This window comes from Podarcis raffonei, chromosome 7 (genome assembly GCF_027172205.1).
Source record: "Podarcis raffonei isolate rPodRaf1 chromosome 7, rPodRaf1.pri, whole genome shotgun sequence".
Classification (NCBI taxonomy): domain Eukaryota; kingdom Metazoa; phylum Chordata; class Lepidosauria; order Squamata; family Lacertidae; genus Podarcis; species Podarcis raffonei.
Window position 1 is genome coordinate 18,773,030 of NC_070608.1, and position 26,635 is coordinate 18,799,664.

Here is a 26,635-nt window from a genome sequence, read left to right on the forward strand (position 1 = left end):
ATGTTTGGCTCATCACTTATACAGACATTTTGGCTGATAGACAACCTTTCTCTTCCTTCTAATGCCAAAGAGAAAGTATCTGATTCTATGCAGATAATGGTTGAATTATAATAATCATTTTTTTAAATAATAAAAATCATACCATTAGGAATTCGACCTCACATTTGATCTCATAACATTAGGACAAGAGTATTTTTGACTAGTATCCAGCTCTCTAACATAACATAATTGGTCATGAACTGTGAAATAAATGAATGTGAGATAAGAAATAATTTGTCATAAACGAAAGGTAGAACAGAAATATTAATAGAAACTTTATCAGAAATAATTTTCTAATTTGTTTTTACTAGCTGAGTGTGGAGGTCGTTTTAAAGGAGAATCCTCAGGAAGAATCTTATCTCCAGGCTATCCTTTTCCTTATGACAATAATCTGCGGTGTATGTGGATGATTGAAGTTGATCCAGGAAACATTGTCAGGTACTTCAATGTGATCTTATTTTGTGGAGAACCAAAGTTTCAAAATAAGAAACATGGCCTGTAAAAGTTTCATTGGCATTCCAAGGGCTTTTTTCTTTTCTTTTCTTTTTTAACTTTCAGTTTTGCTCAGTATTTAAGTAACAGCCTGAGTTCTGAGAGCAGCTATATGCACTTACAGAAGCAAACATATAAAGATGACCTAGATGTACATTGGACAAGTGGGCCTTTGTCCTGGGCAAAGAGAATTCAGTAGTATTCATTAATCAGTTTAACTTAGATTCCACACTATCCCATGTAAACAGAGCAGCCTGCATCAATTTTTCTATGTGTTAATAATTCTGTCTCCAAGGCACTTCCAAGCTAAAGCAGTTGAATGGTTTGGAAGCTAAAAGAGAACATTTTTTTAAAATACAACAACAACACACCTTTGTAATTGTAGATCTATTTTTAAACAAAGCAGAACAAAACACACTTCACATTATAATTAATGAGTCCAAAGAGCTATTCCAAAAAGAAAAAAATTGTTTGCAGGCAGTCACCTTCTAATAACCTGATGTTAAAGAGGTACAGAAGAGTTAACTGGGATGTCTTAGAGGTTTTATTGAGCTCTGTCCAGGTGAGAAGTAGATCTTCACACCCTGAAAGTAGAATGTCTCTCTGCTCCAGCAACAGTGTCAACTCTCCTTGGGAATTGTGGGAAAAGGTGCTGCTGTGGGATATTGCTGGGAGGGGATCAGAGCTCACTTTCATTTGACATGTGATGTGATGGTGTGTCTGGACCGCTGTCCTTCCATTGCGTAGTAATGTCTCATGCAGATCCCAACAATTTATCACATTGTCCAAGAATAACTGCCATGATAAAAATGAAGAACTGAAGTCAAGGTCTAAATGCACTTAATATATTTATTTAATGCATGTACGCAATAATATGAAACTATATCCAAATTTGGATATATGAAACTATATTCAAATACAATATCCAGCCGGTAGTCAATAGAATATGCAGTAATAGCTGAATAACCTTGTATGGTTTTACAACATTTTATGGTCTGTATGGTTTTACATAGATAGTGTATTATCTTGCATGCTCTCAAAATAGATGGCACCGAGAAAGACTCTTCAGAGTCAAAACACATTTGGCAAGGCATTACAAATGCAGCCTCTGTAATCATTGTGTTGCAAGGCTTTGGACAGTTAACATCTTTGTTCATTAATTTGTTTTGAATTCTTGCATATATGTGTTAAAAAATAAATTAAGTGCAATTAGACCTTGACATCAATGGTTTATTTGCAGTCAAAGGTTACACTGCCTAAGCTTTAACTTTTGGGAACATAAATTTTGGCTGCAGTCCTATAGCTGCTCACCTGGGAGCGAGCCCTATTCAGCTCATTGGGAAATTTTAAGTAGGCATGTAGAGAAGTGCACCATTTGTTGCAACTATTTTCTTGCAATTATAAATTCTGCGGATTGTTAAACCACTGATGTTGTTAACAGCCTCCAGTTTCTAGCATTTGATACTGAAGCATCACATGATATTCTACGTGTCTGGGATGGTCCACCTGAAAACGATATGCTCTTAAAAGAAATTAGTGGCTCTCTGATTCCAGAAGGCATCCACAGCACTCTCAACATAGTTACAATCCAGTTTGACACAGACTTCTATATCAGCAAATCTGGATTTGCCATTCAGTTTTCAAGTAAGTTCATATACGCATATTACTGTAGAGTGGTTCTCATTTGACTAGATTTTGTTTCTTCCCATTCTGAAGTCGATGGTAGAAGCTGATATAGAATAATCCACAGGTTAGTAGATGTTGTCTTTCATTTTTTTGGAATGTGACAGATATGAACAAATGAATAATCATTTATATTTTTTTGAAAATAGAAGATGAGATGGACAGCTAAAGAACAATGCTCTCCCATGTCAATGTTTGTTCTCTCTTTTTATTTATATCTCTATATATTTCTAGATTTTTGATTATTACTTAACAATGTTAAGTGATACCTGGACATGTCTCAATTCTATAAGGCCTTGAGTTCAATGCCTGTACAAATTTTTGTTTTGTCCTACATAAGCCTTTGTGATTAAAGTTCTGCTGCGTAGTCTCTTGGACATTAATATGTATTTAAATATTATTGTCATATAATATGTATTTAAATAAGTGACTGAAGCTTTATCTGGGATTTAAGGTTATTTCATAGCAACATTACCATATATTGAGATCTGCTTTGAAGGCCGTCTTGCAGGTACACCTACTACCTAAGGCAGTTTTCCCTCAAACTTGGGTACCCAGCTGCTGTTAGACTACAACTCACATCATCCCTAGCTAGCAGGACTAGTAGGGATGATGGGAGTTGTAGTCCAACAACAGCTCGGGACCCAAGTTTGAGAAACACAGACCGAAGGTGAGGCAGGTAACTACTTGAGAGAGGACTTTTTCAGTTGTGCTACTTGCTTGCGGAATTTGCTCTCCAGGAAAGCTTACTTGGTGTTCTTTCTGTTGTCTTTTAAGTACTAGTTGACAAATTTATTATTTCTCCATGCGTTTTAATACTGCTTTTAAAATCTTTGCTGGTTTTTTCCCCAAGGGAAAGGATTGCTCTGAAAATCCTTTGTGCGCACACAGAATGTCACAGGGAGTACACTACTTCCTGAAATACAATATGTCATAGAATCCGATTTGTGATTTTAAATAAATTAGAGATCTCTACGGCTACAGCAGTAAAAGCTCAACATAATTTTATAGTGGGTTTTCTTGGCTGCTTTAGCTGCCACAGATCTTGAGTACTGTTATCTTTAATCTGTAACTGGTAGCTGTGCAGATTCCTAATAGTTTTTACTGATGTGGAGATATCTGTATATTTGCAACGCTCTTGCTATGAATGTCAGTTTTTAAATTGCAAGCTGCCTTCTCTCTTAAATATGAAATGCAGTCATTTATTTTCAAATGTCTGCTTCACATGAAGAAAAGGGCTACTGAGAGCCCAAGAAGATCTTGATGTCTCTAGTGTGTTGGGGGGGGGGGACAACACCCAATAGGTTTGGGTTCCTCTAGGGCAAGGACTCACAACAATTGTGAGCACTCTCTGTTCAGTGTTTTAATTCTAAATGAGGAAAGGAACAAAACATGCCCTTTAAAAAAAGTCATATCCATGTTCTCAGATGCAAAACAAATGACCTTTTGCCAGACAGACAATATTGTATTGTTCCTTCCCCACACAATTTCCCTCATAAATGTATATGGCAGGAGTGAGACTAATGTAGACTGTTGTTCTCAAACTAGAATTTTCCCTTCTTTCTTCTTTTTTTTTACATGAACAATTGTTCCTCAGCGTAGTTGGTTGACTTGCTGCTCTGATTACTGTATAAAATGCAGTGCCCTGGTTCTAATACCCTTGTCACTCCTAGTGACCAGTTCCTTTCTCCAAAATGTTTGTTGTTTGTGAAATGTTTGTGGATTTGTTTAGTTATGTTGCTATAAAACAGAGGAAGGCAGTCACAGGATCATACAATTGTAGTGTTGGAAAGGGCCCTGGGGATCACCTAGTCCAACCCCTTGCAATGAAGGAATCTCAACTAAAGCATCCATGACAGGTGGCCATCCTTCTTCTGCTTTAAACATCCAATGAAGGAGAGTCCATCACCTTCAAAGGGAGTCCATTCCACTTTCTAACAGCTCTTACCATCAGAAAGTCCTTTCTGGTGTTTATTTGAAGTGTCCTTTCTTGTAACCATAAAGAAGGCTGATCGCCGAAGAATTGATGCTTTTGAATTATGGTGCTGGAGGAGACTCTTGAGACTCCCATTGACTGCAAGAAGATCAAACCTATGCATTCTGAAGGAAATCAGCCCTGAGTGCTCACTGGAAGGACAGATCGTGAAGCTGAGGCTCCAATACTTTGGCCACCTCATGAGAAGAGAAGACTCCCTGGAAAAGACCCTGATGTTGGGAAAGATGGAGGGCACAAGGAGAAGGGGACAACAGAGGACGAGATGGTTGGACAGTGTTCTCGAGGTTACCAGCATGAGTTTGACCAAACTTCAGGAAGCAGTGGAAGACAGGAGTGCCTGGCGTGCTCTGGTCCATGGGGTCACAAAGAGTTGGACACGACTAAATGACTAAACAACAACTTCTTGTAACTTGAAGCTATTATTCAAGTCTTACCCTCTGGAGCAGGAGAAACGAAGCTTGCTCCATCTTCCATGTGACAATTTTTTAGACATTTGAAGAGGGTTATTATATCTCCTCTTATTCAGGCTAAACATACTCCCTCAGCCATTCCTCAGAAGGCTCGCCCATTTTAATTGCCCTCTGCACATGTTCCAGCTTGCCAATATCCTTTTTAAATTGTGGCACCTGGAACTGGACAGACTACTCCATATTGATGGCCCAAGAATCACATGTGCATCCCATGTCCTAATTTCATGCCAAATTTGTCTTAATTTCAGGTGGGTGGCAAGGTGGGTAAAATGAGAGACAAGGGGGTGGCAGAAATATCAAAAGGGAGAAGGGTAATACAGAGATATATAAAGAAAGCCTATGGAAAGAGAATAAGGGGATGCCCCATCCACCTTTGACATCAGCCCCACTGCTGGAATGTGGACCTCAACAGACTACTTTGAAGGAGAAGTGGCCATTGATTGAAAAGAAGGTTCCCCATGCCTACTATAAAAAGTTCCATTTGTACTACTACAGTACCGGAGCATTCAGGCAGTGCCAATTTTTCAGACGAAACCAAGCAATGTCCTTTTGCTTTATAGTGAGTGTTTCACATCAAAATGAATGTAACCATTGGTCTATATAAGGTCAGCGCTGACAATGTCTTTGTTCCCTTGACAATTTTCTGAGTGGTGGCTTTAAAAGCCAAATCCTAATGCTGAGTGTATGAACTAGCTGTTCTCGGAGTCAGATAAATTTGCTAGTGGTCTTATTAAAGAAATATAAAAATATATACCACATCTCTGAGATTATTATTTTTTCCACTTTCAAGATAAAATTAGTCAGTCTGATATATTAGTTGGCCTTTTCATACCATCAAATTGAAATCATTCTAGATCCTCACACTTCTTTTTGATGACGCGAAACTATATTTTATTAAACCACAAAAAATGCTTTTTATCTGACCCAAATGCAGAATCACAATATCAAAGGGTGGAAATACTCGTACACTCAATTTCCGAGAGATTCTCTTTATCTTTCTCATTAATCCTTTCTCTTTCGTTAATCTTCTCTCTTTCATTAAATTCTTTTAAAGTTGACATCTGATCTAAATGGCATGCAAGATAGTCAGAATGTCACCGTAGTAATCATTGGTAAGATTCAATGGCTTTGAATTGTTGACAGTCAAAATTCTTTGAAGATTTGAATTACTGCATGTATCCTAGTTTCCCTTTGCTGGTATATATATATCTACACATGCGATCCTAGCTGTACAGCAGTTTTTCACCAGGAAAGGAGTTCCCAGATTCATGGTACCAATTGTTGAGCGGTTTCAGGCTTTCTAGGTAAACAAAGGGTTCCTTTCCCTGATAGGTTAGCCGAAACCCCAGGTCACATTGGGCAATTAAAGACACCTTGTGCAAATGTGTCAATACTTGAACTTCATTTAGCAAGTCAAGAGTCTCCATGGTCTTTATATTCCTTACAACTTTTCTGACTGAGCCTTTAAGAACTTAAGAAAAACCCCAGGTAATCAGACAGAATGTTCTTCTAATCAGTTTTGCAGAGAGGCCAAGCAAATCCCTCTAGAAAACCCATGAGCAGGGAAGTATCCAAGTTACTTTTGCAGCAGCTTGAGTTCAGTGACATGTTGCTTCTGAAGACTGAGGTTCTGCTCACTTGGCTTTATTAGATTCATTACTTTTGCTTTTAACAGATGCTTGCATACAGATCCCCCCCTCCCCAGTTTGACTTGTGCTGCTCCTTGCAAGTCTTGCTTGACCTCTGACAAGCACCAAATCCCTCTGAGGCACTCCCATTTTGGCTCAGGATTTGTCCAGATCTGACGTACATCATTAGCTAGTACAGTGGTACCTCGAGTTAAGTACTTAATTCGTTCCAGAGGTCTGTTCTTAACCTGAAACTGTTCTTAACCTGAAGCACCACTTTAGCTAATGGGGCCTCCTGCTGTCGCCGTGGCGCCGGAGCCCGATTTCTGTACTTATCCTGAAGTAAAGTTCTTAACCTGAAGCACTATTTCTGGGTTAGCAGAGTCTGTAACCTGAAGCGTACGTAACCCGAGCTACCACTGTAGTGCAAAGTGAACTAGGGATATGGATAGATATATACTGAACTGGGTTTCTATCATCGTACTTCATTGGGAAGCTAGTGGCTTTACATGAACTAGAGAGGCAGATGTGTGCATCTGTGTTTGTGAGTATGAGTGTGAGAAAGGGGAGAGTGACGGATAAATATTATGGCCTACCTATCTAAAATGAAGTTTCCTTGAGGATTTGATATAGTATGGCCCAATCTAGGCTATTCAGAATATAAGAGAAGGGAGGGTTAAATTGCAGTCTGGGTGGATATAAGGGAGAAGATTACTTCCCCCTCCCTTTTGCCCCTGAAATCACTTTTAAAAAGTATTTCCCACCCAATTGGAGCTGCTTCTTTTCAGAGCTCAGGAAGAAGTTAAACTAGTAAGAAGAAATGGAGGACTGCTTTAGATTCCTTCTCTCAACCATTCTAACTGCATGGGTGCTTAATAGGGATTCAGTGTTGACCCAGTCAGGTCTCCCATATTCCTGCCGCTGTACCATCCAGATTGGTACTGGGACCAGTACAAGTATAAGCTCTCAAGCGTGCTGAGGATTTTAACCGCAGTTGCTAGAAAATATTAAAATTGGGTGGGGAGGGGGATCATAAAATGAAAAATTCACTGAGAGCAAGAAATAGTGCTGAAGCAAACTGCAGAGCATTTACAAGTGGAATGATTGTAAATTAGTCTTGGGAAACATTTAATTTAATATTTCCATTTAATGACCTTGGCAATGGATAAAGGAATGAATTCATGAAAATTGCTAATGGTACAAAGTTGGGAGGCATTGGTGAAACAGAGAGGATAGAAAGATTCAGCCGTACTATATAACTTCACGGACTGCAGTAATTGAAAAGGAATGAAACTAGATAGTACAAAGTATAGGAAAAAATGCATTTGGAGACTAATATGAAGCTAACACCGCCGGTCTGCTTGAAACAGACATTTTGAAGATGGTAGAAGAGAGGAACCTGGGGATTTATTCATCACAGAATGATGATGAATCATGAATGTGAAATAGCTACAAGGAAAGCAAATGTGCTTCTAAGATGTATTAGGTGAGGCAACCCCAGAAAATGCAGGGAATTATTAATTCCACTGTGGAAAAGCATTCTGAATACCTTTTGCAGTTATTCTGACTGAAAGTAAACAAATCAAAACTAGAAGTGCAAACTAGATACAGACTATTTGAAAAAAGTGAAAAGGAAAGGACAAATTTGCTTAGCTTTTGAATTTAAAGGAATTGTGTGTTTTTAAACTTGCCACAATGCTTTACTTGAACTATTCTGCTGATGTGCACCATTTTAATCTTGATGTTTTGATTGTTAGTCTTGTTAGCACTTATGGGTAATCATGTAAAAAGGCAGGAATAGTGGTTTTAGCCGAGGTGAAACCAGATGATTCTGTAGGGTTTCTGCAGGAGTTCCCCGCAGGGCTCTCCACACTGCGGATAGCAGCCTGCTGCCCGGCGCGTGGGGCACCCTGAAGCAGAGCGCCCCTTGCGCCGGGCAGACATCGGCAAGCCCCACAAGCTTGGGGGACAGCAGAGAGGCGCAGCGTCGCCATCCCGCTGTTCCTCGACCTGGTTCGGTTTCCCCGACCAGCTTTTGGGGGGCAAATAAAGGGGGGAAAATTCCTTTATTTACCCCCCCAAAAATAGGTGCGTCCTATGGGACGGAGCGTCCTATGGGACAAAAAATACGGTAATATTTTGTTGGAGAACAGTAATTTTGAAAGGAGGGGAAATGTAGTTAAATATAGTAGAAAACCAGCTTTGAGCAACTGAACAGGGAAGACAAATGTTCTAAGTCTTGTGTACAGTAGTGTCAAAAATCTGTTAGTTTTTAACATTAGTCTCATGTCCTCCTGGATACACCATGTGCTCAGTTAGCACCAGTATGATCTCTATAATAGTTGGCTAGTTCACAAAGAAGGCTTTTGTCTTGGTAAAAGAATTTTTGGTAAAAGTGTTTATGGAAAGTGTTCTTGATTATAGGCCATTTTGCTCTTGTCTCATTTGTTCAATGACACAGAAGAAACCAAACTTATGTTACCTTTTCTTATTTAAAATAATGTAGACGCCACCTTTATTTTGCAAAGAAATAGCAAAATAGTTCATAAACAAATAAAACCAGAATGTCACAATAAAATCAGTTTAATAAAATAAATATACCAGTTATATTAATCAGGAACTCTGGGAATTAATGCCCAGGAAAACAAGAATATTTTCAGCTGTCAACTGAAAAATCCCAAATTTGGAGTCTGCTTGATCTCCATAGGAGATATTTCCACAAGGTAGGCACATTTTGCAGAGAGTAGGTTCAGACTATGGAATGTTTCCGCAGACAACTGCAAATTTACCAAATACTGGTATTCATGGTCAGGCAAATGCCTAGGTAAACACCCAGGGATTTGCCTGACCATGAATACCAGTAATTGGAAGAACTATGTTTAGGACGCTAGTCTCCTGAATACAATGAAAAGAATATTTTCCAAACTGCCTGTCAAGTGATCTTGCCCAAAGTCTAATTTAGTTAATTCTTTGTTTGAGTTCTTTTTTTGTGATCTCATATTCAGTTTGAGTTACTGTTTTGCCTTTTCTTTTGCCAGCTCTGGCTTTTTCCTGGGAAACAAACAAGTAAACAAGTGGCTGATGGCTAAATCCCTTTTTTGGTCAGTATTGACAGGTCTTAAGTGAAAAGTGCAAGCATGCTGAGTCAATGAAAAGAAAATGCATAATGCAATTTAATCTGTCAAGTTTTTTTTCCAAGGGAAGCAGAAATCTTTGTATTTGAATGCTTACAGAATATTTTAATCATAAGCTTTGGCTCAGAGTAAAATGTCAAAGTTACTGCTGAATACTACTAAGTCTTTGCTGCTGGGATGCATGGCTCTTAATCCCATTGGGTTATTTCCAACAAACTCATTCCACTAGCACAAAAACTTTCACATTGGTAATGGAACTTCCTCTGCTGTCTTGTCCCTGCACACACTCTATGCCCTCCCTAAATGTGCTCTAGAAGGTTTGGGAAACCCTCAGAAAATATTAGCAGAGTGGGAAAGGCATGGGGAGAGGAGAAAAAAGTTATTTTGCACAAGCAGAAGTCATTGCACTAACTGACAACTTGTTGGATAAAACACATTAATTCAAAATAGGCATTGTTGAAATGATGAATTATCTACGAGTTTGTTCCAAGCTATATGAAAGGGGTGGGGAGGTAAACCACTTCACCCACCATGTGGCAATTTTTGGTACACCTGGTTAAGTAAAATGTCATCAATTTAATTATTTCACTTCCTTCTTGGATTTTTATATTTTTTTAAAACAAATAAAAACACACACGTTAGTGTAACTAGTTCAGCAGATCTCTTTTACTGGCATATTTCATTCTATGCATTGAAATGCTACATTAAGTCTGATGAAATGTGACTAAGTCAGTAATCAAAACAGATGGCAAATAAAAAAAAAAAATGCATATAATAATCATTTTAGTGGACAATATATTTCCCTGAAGAAAAGAGGCCTAAACATCTCATTGGCTTGCATGAGCCATTAAATAGTCTTTTCTTAAAACATCTGCACAGTGCAACTTGTTATGAATCAAAAAGTGATATTTTTGCCTTCCTCCTAGGTTCTGTAGCCACAGCATGCCGTGATCCTGGAGTCCCCATGAATGGAACCCGAAATGGGGATGGGAGAGAACCTGGAGACACCGTCATTTTTCAGTGTGACCCTGGCTATGAGTTGCAAGGAGATGAAAGAATAACCTGCATTCAGGTAGAAAATCGGTACTTCTGGCAGCCCAACCCACCAGTCTGTATAGGTATGCAGAAACCAAGGGAAGACGCAACTGCTTTTCTGACTTTGGAAACATGTTATAGTTACACAGCCACAAAGCCAAAAGTCAATAGCTTATTGTTAATGTTGAATTAAACACAGATACCAGGGCAGCTCAGTAGTCCTTAATAGGACGGTGTTTTACCTTTTAAAGAAGGTAGATTTCTTGCACGAGGAAAGGAAAGAGGACAGCACCACAAACAGACCAAAGAGGAGAAGCTCAATAGGTGCTGAAGAAAATTGTAGGTTTGTCATAAAAGCACTCCCAATTATAGTCATTACACCTAATGTGTTTTCAGTGTAGCTAGTCTTGATCAGAAGAAGAAATTCTTCTTTGTCTCTTGAGTTAAGGAGTCTCTTTGTCTTTTGGGAGACACAGAATGAAGAGTGGCTACACTGGAAGTGTGTTAGGAGCAATTACTCCAGTTGGAGTAATCTGCAATGTTTCTACAATGGAAGGATGCTGTATAATTTTTCACGAAGGAATAAAAAAAGTACATTTTTTCCCACCTTTTGACACTTTTTTTGAGGGGGCGGAGGGGAAGAGAGACTATCCCCATTTTTGTGACAGAATGGCAGAATGTTTTCACAGTCTTAACAGGCAGTTCACAAAGTCTGGGCTATTTCCAGATCCCACAAATAAGGCAGGTCAGGAGTTTCAGGCCCACATATAGTTTCAAGCAGGCAACTTACTCCATGAAGGTTGAGAGCAAACTAAACCTATTTCAACTTCTGCCCCTAGTCTACCTCTCCCAGGCTCTAGAGACCCTGCCTGGCATATTTCCTGTGTTGTTAGGCTTGTGAAATATACTCAGAGTCGCAAGGTGATTTCATGCTCTTTATTCAGCTCATAGTGGTGAGGAGGAATGAATGAGAGTCCCCTCAAAGTATCTGCTTTATATACATTATTTACACAATGGGCTACACATGATTGGCTAATTCCGGAATTCTACTGTAAGCCAATCAGGTTGTGGATTCACTTCTATCTGGAGCATGATTGGGTAGTTCCTGCCAACCAATCATACTGCTGCATTGTTCTAGGACCAATCAGACTGCTGCATTCTGAATCCTATTGTTCTAGGACCAATCAGACTGCTGCCTTTTGGATCCTATTGTTCTAGGACCAATCAGACTGCTGCAGTTTGGATCCTATTCAACTCAGTACATAACACCCCTCCCCTCTAAGTTCCAGTCCTGCCCGGGAGGTCGCATTCATAGTCCTCGAGGTACGCTGGCGGCCTACGTGTGCGTTGCGGCCTGGGGTGTTCCCTGGTCCGGGGTTCAGGTTCTGGCTCGTGTTCCAAGGATGCTGGCTGTGATGGGGCTATTTGGTCTGGCGCAACCGGCTCGCTCAGTCGTGGTTCTGGTTCCGGTGTCCTTTCGGCCTCGCAGGTCCTCTCTGTATTTACTGATTCTGCCTCTCCTGCTGGCCCCTCGTGCTCTATGGGCCTCACTGCCCCTCTGTTCCCTTGGGACTCCTCTGACCTTTCCTCCTCCTGGTTTTCTCCCGGGAATCGTCGCCGTATCTGGTCGCAGTGGCGGCGCCAGCATTGCCCCCCATCTGTTAGCACCTCATACGACACGGGGCCAGTGACCCTGGTGACTGTGGCGGGTACCCATGCTGGGCCTGCCCCAAAATTCTTTGCGTACACTGGGTCCTGGGCCTCGAAGGTCCGGGGGTTCCTGCCTTCCCCCACCACTACCTCATCCTGAGCTCTATCGGGGTGAAGGCGGTCCAATCTGATTGCAAGGCGCCGACCCATTAGTAGTTCAGCGGGGCTCCGGCCAGTCGTTGAGCTGGGGGTGCTGTGCTGTGCTAGAAGGAATGTGGCAAGGCGGTACTCCCAATCCCCTTGCGTCATGCGGCGAAGGGTGTCCTTGGTGGTCCGCACCATGCGTTCTGCTTGGCCATTGGTGGCAGGATGGAATGGCGCCGAACGGATGTGGCGGATGGCGTTCTGCGCTGTGAAGGTTTGGAATTCTCCTGACGTAAATGCAGTCCCGTTGTCTGAGACGAGAGTGTCAGGGAGCCCGTGGGTTGCAAACAGCCTGCGTAGTACCCGGATGGCTGCGGACGTAGAAGTGGACGGTACCAGTGCGACTTCCAGCCATTTGGTGTAGGAGTCCACCACTATGAAGAATGTTTTCCCCTGAAAGGGGCCAGCGAAGTCCACATGCAGGCGTGACCATGGTGCTCGGGCGGACTCCCAGGACTGGACTGGGGCCCTTGGGGGATCTGGGCGGGATTCTTGGCAGGCCTGGCAGTGTTTGACCCAGGCCTCTATCTCTCCGTCGATCCCCGGCCACCACACATAACTCCTGGCAAGGGCCTTCATTCTTACTACCCCTGGGTGTGTCTCGTGTAGGGCTGTGAGGACCCTTTTGCGGAGGGGCTGGGGAACAACGACCCTGCTTCCCCATAACAGGCACCCCTTGTGGGCCGACAGTTCATGTTTGCGGGTTGTGTAGCCGGCGAATTCTGGCCCGGGGCTGCTGCTGGGCCATCCCCTCCACACCCAGTCCAGGACCCGGGAGATGACCCTATCTTTCTTGGAATGGTGTGCAACTTCTTGTGCCTGAATGGGGCGGTCGGGAAGCAGCTCCAGGCTCATAACCTCTTGTGCAGGTGCTGGGTCGGGGCCTGTTTCCGGTAGTGGTAGCCTGCTGAGGGCATCCGCATGGCCCATCGCCTTTCCCGGACGGTGAATCAGTGCATACTGGTAGCTGGCAAGGAAAATTGACCACCTGAGGACGCGAGGAGACAGCACTTGGGGGGTCTGCTTTTCAGGGGCAAATAAGCCAAGCAACGGCTTGTGGTCAGTCACCACAGTGAAGGGCCGCCCGTACAAGAAATCATGGAATTTTTTTACTCCCTTCACAATTGCCAGACCCTCCTTGTCGATTTGCGAGTAGTTCCGCTCGGTTGCGTTGAGTGTCTGGGAAAAGTATGCCACCGGTACCTCTCTTCCATCCGGGAGTTGGTGTCCCAGGACAGCGCCAATTCCATAGGGCGAGGCATCGCATGCTAGCACCACCGGCAGCCTCTCGTCGAAGTGTGCCAAGACCGAGTTTGAGACAAGCAAGTCCTTGACTGCCTGGAATGCAGCCTCCTGGCACTGGCCCCACACCCAAGGGGCCCGCTTGTCCAGGAGTCTGTGTAGGGGCTCTGCTACCGCCGCCTTGTGGGGAAGGAAGGAATGGTAAAAGTTCAATAGTCCCAAGAAGGCCTGAAGTTCAGTCTTGTTCTTGGGCGCTGGGGCATCACAAATGGCCCGTACCTTGTCCCCAGTCGGGTGGACCCCTTCTGCGTCCACCATAAATCCCAGAAAGTCCACCTGAGGCACTCCTAGTAGACATTTTTCCCGCTTCACCTTGAGACCCGCCGTCTGGAAACGGTGCAGAACGGTGCGGAGGCGGTCCTCAAACTCCTTTGGTGTGGGCCCGGCAATCAACACATCATCGAAGAAGGGGGTGACGCCAGGAATCCCTTTAAGTAGAGAGTCCATTAGATTCTGGAATATGCCTGGTGCCACGCTGACACCGAATTGCAGCCGCTTTACCCTGAATGCTCCTCTGTGCGTCACAATCGTCTGTGCCTCTGCTGTGGCCTCATCTACTGGCAGCTGTTGATATGCTTGGGCCAAGTCCAGCTTGCCAAAAATTTTCGACCCAGCCAGGGTGGCAAGAACATGGCTGACCACTGGCACTGGGTATGCATGGGCCGTGAGGGCCTTGTTTATGGTACATTTGTAGTCTGCGCAGATGCGGACTGAACCATTAGGCTTGACGGGCGTGACGATTGGGGTTTCCCAGGGGGCATTAGGCACCGGCTCCAGCACTCCTTGCTCCACGAGCCGGTCCAATTCCTCGTCTATACGGGGTTTCAGGGCGAACGGGACCCGGCGGGCCTTGAGCCTGACTGGTCGTACTGCGGGGTCAAGCTGTAGAGCAATGGGGGGGCCCGTATACTGTCCCAATTTCCCATCGAAAACCCCCGGAAATTCCTTGCATATGGCGTCCACGTCCTCTTGTAAGCTAGTGTGGTTCACCCCGGTGACGGCTAGCCCCAGTGGTCCAAACCATGCCAATCCCAGTAAGCTAATGTAGGGGCCCTTGACCACAAGCAAGTCCAGTTGCCGCGTCCGCCCTCGGTATTGCACCCTGAAGGTCCCCACCCCCATTGTGGGGACCTTACGTTTTTGGAAGTCCCGGAGGGTGAATGGGGCCGGCCTGAGTTTGGGACCCCCAGTAGGACACAGTTTCCTTAAGGTCCTTGCCGAGATTATGGATAGAGTTGAACCCGTGTCAAGCTCCATGCGGCATGGGGCCCCCTCTATCTGTACGTCAACATAAATTTTCTCTACGTTGGGGTGGGGCAACTGGTATACCTGGAAGTCCGTGAGCTCTGTCGAGTTGCCTTGGTGCGTTGGGCCCCGGGACCTGGGGCTCTTGGATTGGTCATCTGATGCCTGGCGTCGGGTGGGCCGAGCCCGACACACCCGGGCGATGTGTCCCAATTTTCTGCACTGCCTGCACTCTGCGTTGCGGAAACGGCAGGTCCTCCTCTCGTGACTTTCTCCACAGCTTGCGCAGCTCCCTCCTTCTCGTCGAGGCAGCTGTGGTATGTGGGCTGCTTGAGTGCGCTGCTGTACTCGGTGCACCTCCTCCCTGTCGGATCCTGAGTCGTCGGTGAGGTCTTCGTGGTGGACCCTCGGTTGGGACAGCTGGCTCGGCCGTGCCTCTTGCGTCGACCTCTCGGCAGCTTCCGTTGCCAGGGCCTCCTCCAGAGCGACCTGGAACGTTAGGTCCTTCTTAGCGTAGAGGCATCGTTGCAGCTTCTCATCCTTCAGGCCACCGACGAGGCGGTCACGAAGCATGTTCTCCAGCTCTGAGAAGTTGCAGAACCGGGCAGCTTGGTGGAGAGAGGTCACAAACCCAGTTATGGTTTCCCCAGGGGCTTGCCGCTTTGCGTAGAAGGCATTTCGACGAGCCACCACTGAGGGCTGCGGCGAAAAGTGCCCCTTCAGCTGTTCCATTATTGTTTTGTATGGAACAGTAGCGACGTCTTCAGGCGCAAGGAGAGCCCGGGCGATTTCAAACGTCTCCTCTCCGCAGACGCTGAAGAATATCGCCCTCTTCTTGGCGTCTTCTTCGTCGGTGACCCCTTTGGCTTCTAGGAGGAAGGTGAAACGGGAGGCGTACGCTTCCCAGTCTCCAGATGCTGGGTTGAACGGCGAGAAGCTGTTGTCGGTTGCCATTCTGAGTTCCTTGTGTCCCGGAGCTGAAGCCTGGATACACGGTGCGAGGCAGCGGTGCGGCAGGTGGCGGTGCTGCGGTGCTGTGTGTGGCAGTCAGCTCAGCGGGATCCCACCTTCGTCGCCAGTGAAATATACTCAGAGTCGCAAGGTGATTTCATGCTCTTTATTCAGCTCATAGTGGTGAGGAGGAATGAATGAGAGTCCCCTCAAAGTATCTGCTTTATATACATTATTTACACAATGGGCTACACATGATTGGCTAATTCCGGAATTCTACTGTAAGCCAATCAGGTTGTGGATTCACTTCTATCTGGAGCATGATTGGGTAGTTCCTGCCAACCAATCATACTGCTGCATTGTTCTAGGACCAATCAGACTGCTGCATTCTGAATCCTATTGTTCTAGGACCAATCAGACTGCTGCCTTTTGGATCCTATCGTTCTAGGACCAATCAGACTGCTGCAGTTTGGATCCTATTCAACTCAGTACATAACAGCTTGCAACAGCCTGAAGGTGGCATATGGTTCCTCAATCTCAACAGAAGGTTCCTGTGAGGATCTAGGTCAGGGGTAGGCAACTTAAGGCCAGGGGCCAGATCTGGCCCAATCGCCTTCTCAATCCGGCCCGCGGACGGTCCGGAAATCAGTGTGTTTTCACATGAGTAGAATGTGTGCTTTTATTTAAAGTGCATCTCTGGGTTATTTGTGGGGCATAGGAATTCGTTATTTTCCCCCCTTCAAAATATAGTCCAGCCCGCCACATGGTCTGAGGGACAGTGGACTGACCCATGGCTGAAAAAGATTGCTGACCCCTGATCTAGGTTCTCACCAGCTCAGCAGACTTAGAGGCCTGGAATGGACTGACTCCTTAGCTAGAGAGACTGCAGCTTCAAATCTTGGTTGCTGCTTCACTCTGGGGTCATGACAAAAACAGCTTTGGGAAGCTTCTAGTTGGGAAGGGACATCCTGAGAGCTCTGGTGCATGTGCTTTCATGCCCATGTCTCTTTGGATCTTAAAAACAATGGAAGCTTGTAATTTTTTTTTAACAGAGAAAAATGTATTTTAAAGATGTTCATTTTTTTTACCCACTAAAATATTTCTGCAAAGTCTCTTTCTTGTAGAGCTTTGTTGTTGTTGTTGTTGTTGTTGTGGTTGTTGTTGTTGTTGTTTTCATACTGGTGGAATTATACAGAGAATCATTTGCAAAAGGAGCTGGTTTGTTAGTTGCTTAAACACAGATCTTTATAAAAAATGTTTTTTAGTGAAAATTGATCATTTTGCCTTATTAGAATTTCTGTGAGAGGAATTCGTTGTGACATTTTTGTAAATATTTAATATGGGAGATCAGATTGTTCTGGGATGGGCAAACAAACATCTAACAGCTTTGTTTTCTGTGAAGATCTGGAAAATATGATTACCCCCAGATGTGTTTAAAAACAACACCAACACACAACAAAGACTTTAATGGAACTCTGCTTTTTTTCTTTGGCTTTTATTACGTAAAAAAAGACATTAAACAAAAATAATTAAATCAAAGACACCCAGAAATTCACATCATGTTCTGCCAGTTAAAATCAAAATGCATGAGTGCTTTACTCCATTCTATGTATTTCCACCAGGCTATCTCATTTTAATCCGTTTGAACAATGGATTTTCAGCATCTGTTTAGATTCATGTTTTTATGAAACAGTGTGTTGGCGCAGTATTTTAGCCACTTCATCCCAAACATTTATTTGGTAATATTGAAGCTTTAGGATTGGTCAAATCCTTTAAAAAAAAGCAAACAGCCTTTGAATATATAAAAGTATTTTTTTGAATTTTGTGGGTGGTAATTATTCAGTACATGTTCAACCTACAATAGTACAACTTAAAATATGCACCTGTGAAAATCAAAGGCTGCTGAAGCATAGACATGCCACTTTATTATATTATACTTTCAAATTGATCAGTGCAATGTAGGTGCAAATAGGCTTGCCATATTCCCCAAACTAAAGAGTTGTTGAGCTTTTTTGGGGGGGGCGGGGGTGTCCACCACCACCGATCGCACTGATCCCACTCTCACACAGGCACAAGATTCCTCATTCTCAGTTACACAAATAAGACACCACACACACAGCCACCCAAACTGGGGGTTGGGGGGCAATTGCCTCTGGTGGCAGCAATTTGTATAATTTAGCTATGTGCTGTGTGAAGAAGTACTTCCTGATTCTCCCAACATTCAGTTTCCTTGGATGGCCATGAGTTCTATGAGAGATGGAGTAAAAGAAATTCTCTATCCACTTTCTACATACCATGAGTCATTTTATACACTTCGCTCATGGCTCCTCTTAATTCCATCTTCTGTAAACTTAAAAGCCCCAAATACTGTAAACTTGTTTCTTAGGGGAGCACCTCCATCCCATTGTCATTTTGGTTGCCCTTTTCTGGAACTTTCCCCAACTCTACAATATCCATTTTCAGGTGACGTGATCAGAACTGTATACAATGTTCCAAATATAGTTGCACCATCTATTTGAGCATCGAGGTCCCCAAGACACCCCCCAAATAAAAACACAATGACACTTAATTTTTGTTTAAGGTTTTTGGCATAATTTTGGCCACAACTTTATTCAAATTACAGCAATGTGAGTGGTTGCTTAGTCATTGGTAGCACTAACTGACCCCGCACGGGGACAGCTCTGACATTCGCACCCCCCGCGAAGTCAGCAAGGGTAAGTCACCTGGGGAGAGAGACGGGACTGGGAACCATGCCTCACCTCTCCCCAGAATGCTCCCAGGGGCTTGTGTGGCCCTAGCCCCTTGCCAGGGGGTTTCAGACAAAAGCATGGGGAGCCCCTGGGTTCCTTTAACGGAAAACCCTTGCAGCAGCAGCAGCAGCATTTTGGAGGGGCAGGCACAGCCAAATCCATACCCCTCCACCAACCAATTCCCAAACCAATGCCTTACCGCAACCTTACAAGTTGTGACGATTTGCTACGCAGTAGGCAAAAACCAAGTGGCACCAGCCAATCAGCCAAATGGACAAAATTCCTACCAGGCCCCTGCCCCAAAGCAGACGACCCCATGACAGGCATAGCAAGGTCAAGCAAACAGCCTAACATTAGGGAAGGGAGGGCGGGTGATCCGAAGCACGCAGCGAAAAGAGAAAGTTCGTCGCTGTGTGCAATGTATTTAACAAATAGGGCTGTCAATCACTAAATGGCAACATATAACTTTCCCCAGTAGCAGCCCGCCCCTGCTTAAAAGATGGCCAAACCTTTTGCCTAGCAACAATGGGGGCTGACCTTTTGCCTCGTCAGCCCCCACCGCAACACATGCTCTCCATGAGGGAGAACACACTTTGTATACTGGAACTATGGTATCATTAGTTTTATTTTTTAATTCATTTCATAATGATCCCTAGCATTGAATTTGCCTTCTCCAAGGTTGCCACACACTAGCTCCACCTCTTTATAAAGCTCTCTACTATGACCCCGATGTCTCAATCCTGGTTAGTCACCTTGAGTTCAGACCCCATGATCTTATATGTGAAATTAGGATTATTATTATTGTTTTCTTTCTGCAGGTATCAATTCACACTTGTTTCCATTGAATTGCATTTGCTATTTTGCTGCCTGTTAACTCAGCCTGGACAGGTTTTTTGGAGCTCTTCACAATCCCTTTTTTTTCTGATGACCCTGAACAATTTAGTACAGCATTGTCAGCAAACTTGGCCACCTCATTGCTCACCCCTAACTCTAGATTGTTTATGAACAGCTTTAAAAGCACAGTTCCCAATACTGATACTCTTTCTACGTCCCTCCATTGGGAGAACTATTCATTTATTCCTACTTCCTGCTGCTTAACCAATTGCTGATCCACAGTATAACATCTCTTCTTGTTCTGTGACTGCTAAACTTACTTAAGAGTCTTCGGTGAGGCATGTGACATTAATTATGTTAACTGGTGCCCATTGAGATATAAACAGCAGCTTCAGCACTTTTTCTTGGAACCATATTAGGGACAGAAAGAGTTAAACTTACTTTGTGGAACTGTTCAGGTTTACAACTAATGTCACACAACTAATGTCATATATGCATTTTCTCTAAGGCTATTTTATAAACCTATATTTAATATACTTTTGCAGAATTGTAATAAGAGGTGGACATTTGATTTGGGGGACAAAGGCCACAACATTATTGAAATAACTATAATTAGCAGTAAGCATTAGGACCATCAATGAGCAGGCCTAGTTAACATCTACATGGGAACTCACAAATCTGGCATCCTAGCATATAAAGGCTAGTGATGAAACCTGAACCAGTAGCTTTTATACAGGTCACCAAATATTAGCTGACCTTACCCCTTTATTGTAATTCACCAATCGGTCCATATATTCATTATCTCTCATATATATATATATATATATATATATATATATATATATATGAATGACATATTTTTTGCTATTAGATTTTGCTTGTTTGTTTTCATTTCTTGTTTGTCTTTTGGTTACCCCATTTTCACTTTAAATGATTATTACAGTGGTACCTCGGGTACTTAATTCATTCCGGAGGTCCGTTCTTAACCTGAAACTGTTCTTAACCTGAAGCACCACTTTAGCTAATGGGGCCTCCCGCTGCTGCCGCGCCACCGGAGCACGATTTCTGTTCTCATCCTGAAGCAAAGTTCTTAACCTGAGGTAGTATTTCTGTGTTAGCAGAGTCTGTAACCTGAAGCGTCTGTAACCTGAAGTGTATGTAACCCGAGGTACCACCGTATAACAAATATCCTTAACATTTTAAAATAGGTATTGGTTTCAGTGTTTCAATGTGTAGCTAATAACATGTTTTATTAGTAACTGATTATTTTTTAATATACTTCATTTTTTAAAAAAAAGAGAAAGAGAAAGATATACCTGTAAAAGAAGAAGCTTATTTGACTGGCATTGACCTAGCATTCTTGGGCTGGTACTAGTCTCACTGTAGTCCCCTCCCCCCTTTACCCAGAGTTTGATGGTGGTACACTGCCTAAATCCTGGCTGATAAACTTCAGGTTACTTGTTCAAGATCTGATATAGCCTTGAGTTTTGGCATTGTGTAGGGGAGATGCTGTTTAGCAAAAGAAACTAGGTGTTCAAAACGTGTCTGTGCGCGTGCACACACACACACACACACACACACACACAGAGGTCACTAGATTAGGACTTTTTGTTCTTAGTTAAATATCCATACTTCATGTTCTATACAAAGTGTCTATAAAAATGAACAAGTACTATGCTAATTCCAATATAACATATTTGTTTTTGATGAGTTTGCATCAATCTTACAATTGTCTTATACACAGCTATAATTATATTGATTTACTTGCAGCTTGCTTGTCATGCATATGCCATTTCTTGTGTGAAAGATTTGTTGTGTTTGTTTTATACAATAATACTGTGATCACAAATCACCAGTAATAGATCTTTCGTGTGCCTACACATATAAACACCCAGTTCTGTTCATTTTGGTTGAGTGGGCTTCCAAGGAACACTGTGGGATAGGGTTTACCTCTTCTTTTGACATTTGTTTTTGCATAAACTGAAAGAAATTGTTAGGCCTTTTTCTGCTTTTCACCATTGGTACAACAGTAATTTCAAGTTGCATACTCTTCCTATCTAGTACTAGTACTTAACACTCACAACCCATTTCCCAGAGATACCTTTGAGAGAAACTATAAATGAAATTTACGGTCATTGATATAATATTAGATTCAACTTGTTCCAGAAGAAGTAACTGGGACAAAACCTGCTACCCGACCCATGTCTGTGGGTCTATTGTCTCCCCATGAAAAGGAAATCATGTAAACATGGGAAGTAATGCAAACATGGACCATTTGATGACATTCACATTCAGTTAAGAAGTTGGCTCATTATGGGCTTTCCAGTGGTGACCCTGAGGGTCTGGAATTCCTGCCCATGGAAGTAGATTCTTCTGTAAGGTTGCATGCATGTGTTCAAGCACTGATTACACTGTAAGAAATAGTTCTTAGTTATAAATAGGATTTCATGATATCTCTGTGTGCATTTTAACTTCAATTTTTAAAAGTTATTATTCTTATTAGGTGACATGAGCAAAAGAAATGGTAAAAATAAATATTTCCACAAATAAAATTGTATCTGATAGGATCCTCTTCAGAACCTTTATCGTTATTATAAAACTGTAAATCATGCTAGTTTCTTGCTGAGTCAAAAAAAATAATACTGATTGGCTTGACATGAGTTGCGGCAGAATTTGTATAAAATAGGACAGGACACCCTAGCTGTGCTCACCGATGTTCTGCTTTGTTGTTTGGTTTTATTTTTAAGATCATGGCATGCACATTTTCTATTAGGTGCTCTCATGTCAGCTTGTTCTGATAACAGCCATCATTAAAATCCTTTTTACAGGAGATACCACGCGTCTTATGCATAGTCATACTTCCAACAAAGAAAAGTTCAACTAACATTAACATAGCTCAGACATGTGCATGTGTTTTTAACAGCCTTTCCCAGCCATTTCTGTGACCAGAATACTTTCTTGTCCAGACCTACTTGAAAATCACATTAAATAAAATCTGTTCCTGGAGAATATATTAGAATAATGATGGGTTCACTGGTGCAACTTGGAGGTAATATTACCCCTACAATTTGATTATTGCCTGTGGTTCATACTCGGTTAAAATGTGATGGAATCGTGTTGGGATTCACTTGATATCATTTTTCTTTGATTCATTCACAGCACCTTGTGGAGGCAATCTGACAGGCTCATCGGGTTTTATTCTTTCACCAAATTTCCCTCATCCTTATCCTCATAGCAGAGACTGTGACTGGACTATCACTGTTAATAATGACTATGTCATATCCTTAGCATTTATCAGGTAAGTGACTGGTTGACTCAAACCTGAAACAATGAACTAATCCCTGGTCCCTGGGAATATTAACTGCTAAACGTGGCAAGCGTATTGTTTTTCAAAGCCCAGTACATCTGGCTTACAGAATAATGAGCTTGAAGAGGGGTGTTAGAGTAGAGCAATCAGGAACTTACTCAACTACATTCAGAGTTGCTCGTGATATTAAAACATCTGGATGCTTGCTTGCAGCTCATATGAGAGAAGAATCACTAGGTTGAATAGCAGGGCAATGTTGTGTACTTGCTTTCTTCACTTGTTTAATTTCTGCCAATTTCTGTGATCCCCTCAGTGGGGATATCTTAAATATCCTAAATAACTATAAGGAAGCAGAAAGCAAAGACATAAAAAGGCCATGTGTTTTCAAAAACAGCCTGATTACTCTAAAAAGAGTATATTTTTATTTTTATTTTTTTTAACTTACAAAAGTTACATCTATGAGTTTATTTATTAGGTTGGTTGCCCTTTAGCCTATAATCATCATCATCAGCAGCTCCCAGAGCAACATATGGATAAATAAATGAAGCAATACAATAAAATTCATTTTTTTAAAAAAACCATAAAAGCCAGAGGAACAAAAAATGCTAATCAATAAAAGCCAGGTGAACCCATAAAACCAATGGTTATGAGATGTTTGTACTACTGAGCAATTTAAAAAGTCTTTATCTGGGCAACTGTTCATTTACTAGCCACCAAAGGCTTAGGCTAATGTGATCAAATTTGCCTCGTGCCTAAAAGATAATAAGGTAACTCCAAGCAACTATCTTTAGAGAAGCGATCCATAATCCAGCAAAAAAAGGCCCTCCCACATGTACCCACTGGCTCAGCATCTGAAGATGGGACACTAAGAGAAGAGCAGCCAAGGAAGCTTTCAGTTGATTGACAGGCTCAAGTGGTAGAAAGAGGTTATGCGGTTACATTGCAAGATGTACAATGCAGGTTATATTGCCAAGATGAAAACGAGCTACTTGGTCATTTCTGGGTAGAATCTGTGTTGTCTTCAATTCTAAGAAATTAGAAACACTTCACTGCGATAATCAACTATTGTACATAGCTGTTTCATGTTTGACTGTATCATTTACATTGTATATGCATGGAATGGGGTTATATTGAGATATATTGATATTGTTTGTTATAAGTGTTTTCATAAACTGAAATAGAAAGTTAAAGAAAAAAGATAAGAAGAAATTAGAGTACTTGCATGCTAGCTGGCAAATATTGTAGAACAACATGAAGCAGCAGCAATCATCTCCTTTGACTGGACACTAACAATATAAGCGATAGTTTGTGAAAACAAATCCAATTATAAATCAATACTAAACACTTCTGTGATATTATGTTTTTCAAGATTTCTTTTAAGTAATTTATTGGATAGTACTGAAAATTTCTTATGACTGTTAGTACTTAGCATTGTACTTGTTTTAAAATTCATTTGTGTTTGTGAGGCTCGTGTAATAAATTTATGTTGGCCCATGACCCAAGAAATATGCACCAAATGTAGTAACGAGAATAATTCGTTGGAGCACTTTTATCACTGAAAATGCTAATGTGGAAACTGGGGATAAGCAGGTGACACAATCAAGCTCATCTCAGAGTGTTATTGTGCTAGTGTTTGTCTTCTCATAGACATTTTGATAGCCGCTGGAAACACAATACTGGACTAAATGGGCCTTTGTTCTGATTCAGTAGGCCTGTTCTTCTGATCTTATGTCCATTAAAGTTTTCTAATGGATAACATTGTCAATATGTAGACACAAAACTAAAACACTCGTGATCCAGGCTAATAGTTTTCCAGCTTTAATAGGAGATGTATGCATTACAGCTTTTATAGGAGATTAAAGGAAAATGTCATACCCATATTAACGACCCATTTTATAAGCCATATATTTACATAATAATAAGGCTCAGGTGAGAGATGCTCTCCTGGTTATTAAATAATGTTTGTTCAAATTCTCTACCACAATTCAGTACCTAAAATGATGTCACAGATTAAACAAAGCAAATCTATTGTCAGTGCCGCATTTCTGACCTATAAAGGATAATAACATGGACAAGAGTATTTGTGAAAGTAAATGCAAACAAAAAGTTCAGAGCGAATCAGATATCGGGAGATAGGCAAACACAATGTTTAAAAGATGCACGGAATTATAGTAATCCGTAAGAAAATGTTTTACATGTGTATGTACTACCTAAAATATTAGGCATTCTATCATACAAGAGAGGGACGTGGGTGGCGCTGTGGGTTAAACCACAGAGCCTAGGACTTGCCGATCAGAAGGTCGGCGGTTCGAATCCCCACGACGGGGTGAGCTCCTGTTGTTTGGCCCCTGCTCCTGCCAACCAAGCAGTTCGAAAGCATGTCAAAGTGCAAGTAGATAAATAGGTACTGCTGTGGCGGGAAGGTAAACGGCGTTTCTGTGCACAGCTCCGGTTCGCCAGAAGTGGCTTAGTCATGCTGGTCACATGACCCGGAAGCTGTACGCCAGCTCCTTCGGCCAATAAAGCAAGAGGAGCGCCACAACCCCAGAGTCGGTCATGACTGGACCTAATGGTCAGGGGTCCCTTTACCTTTTTATCATACAAGAAGGTACGATTCAACTTGGAAGAGCGCCTCCACCAAAAGAAGTAAATTTGACCCCCAAAGTATTGCAACACTTCCTTATATGCGCTGGTTTTACCAGTTAGCAGGACATATTAGGATAATATTACTGGAAAAGGCATGTTCCATCTATCATATTTCTCTATCTGTCTTTTTCAGCTTCAGTATAGAACCAAACTATGACTTTCTTTATATCTATGATGGGCCAGACAGCAATAGTCCACTAATTGGAAGTTTTCAAGATAGCAAATTACCTGAGAGGATCGAAAGTAGTTCCAACTCCATGCACTTGGCTTTTCGGAGTGATGGATCAGTTAGTTTTACGGGTTTCCACTTGGAGTATAAAGGTAAGTGAATGTAACTGTATTGCAAATTTTGGACACTCTAGTACTCAAGATTGTGCTGCTTTTTTATATTCACACACACACACACACACACACAAGATTTGTATCAATTTGTTCATTTAGTCATTGGCATATCCTATTGATGTCATAATTTGTACTTTAGCAAAAAAGATTACATCTAGTTCTGTTTCACTGGACTACTGATATAGTCAGACAATATCGTCAATGCACTGTTTTATGAAGTGTGTGAAACTATCAAAGATTATCAAGCAAAATCACTATCTAAGTGTTATATAGTTTAGAGAAACTCACATGGGTGCAATTGTATGGGGAAAAGACACATTAAGACAGATTTGTATTTGTAGGTAGAGAAATTCTTGTAACTAAAACTGCCTACTTCATCTTACTACAGCCAAACTGCGTGAGTCCTGCTTCGATCCTGGGAATATAATGAATGGCACAAGGCTTGGAATGGATTATAAACTGGGGTCAACAGTCACATATTATTGTGATGCTGGTTATGTTCTTCAAGGATACTCTACACTCACTTGTATTATGGGAGATGATGGGAGACCTGGATGGAACAGAGCCTTACCAAGCTGTCATGGTGAGTATGGGGGCGTAGAGTTAGGGGGATCAATCTAATTCCTGATTTGGAAGAAGAAGTATTTAATGTTTATATTAATTTCCATAACTTATGGTTCCCCTGACTTACTGGTGAATCTCAATCTGTGGGGCTGCATAACACTGGGGAGCAACGGTGGGCGATACCCTGTGGCAGTGGATGTTTGGTACGCATCACACAGCTCCAGGGGTAGGGGTTGGCGCTTCAGAGTACTTCATTTTTGGGGTCTTATCCCAAGATTTAAAAGGAGGCCTGTGCCTGCTCTCACCTTTCTTTGTCAGTTCTTACCCACCCAACCACTCCTGTACTTCGTGTTGGTCGAAGTG

General features: G+C 42.2%; 1 protein-coding gene across 4 annotated transcripts in view; it reads left to right on the forward strand.

The window, feature by feature from the left end:
• The window catches only part of CSMD3 (CUB and Sushi multiple domains 3), a 594,298-nt gene that overhangs the window by 401,312 nt on the left and 166,351 nt on the right, over positions 1-26,635 (forward strand). For all 4 annotated transcript variants that reach the window (XM_053395420.1, XM_053395417.1, XM_053395418.1 and 1 more), the window contains 6 exons: positions 351-477; positions 1,973-2,175; positions 10,369-10,560; positions 22,573-22,711; positions 25,500-25,687; positions 26,097-26,291. In XM_053395420.1, the coding sequence (XP_053251395.1) occupies positions 351-477; positions 1,973-2,175; positions 10,369-10,560; positions 22,573-22,711; positions 25,500-25,687; positions 26,097-26,291 (1,044 nt within the window). The remainder of the gene's footprint in view (positions 1-350; positions 478-1,972; positions 2,176-10,368; positions 10,561-22,572; positions 22,712-25,499; positions 25,688-26,096; positions 26,292-26,635) is intronic.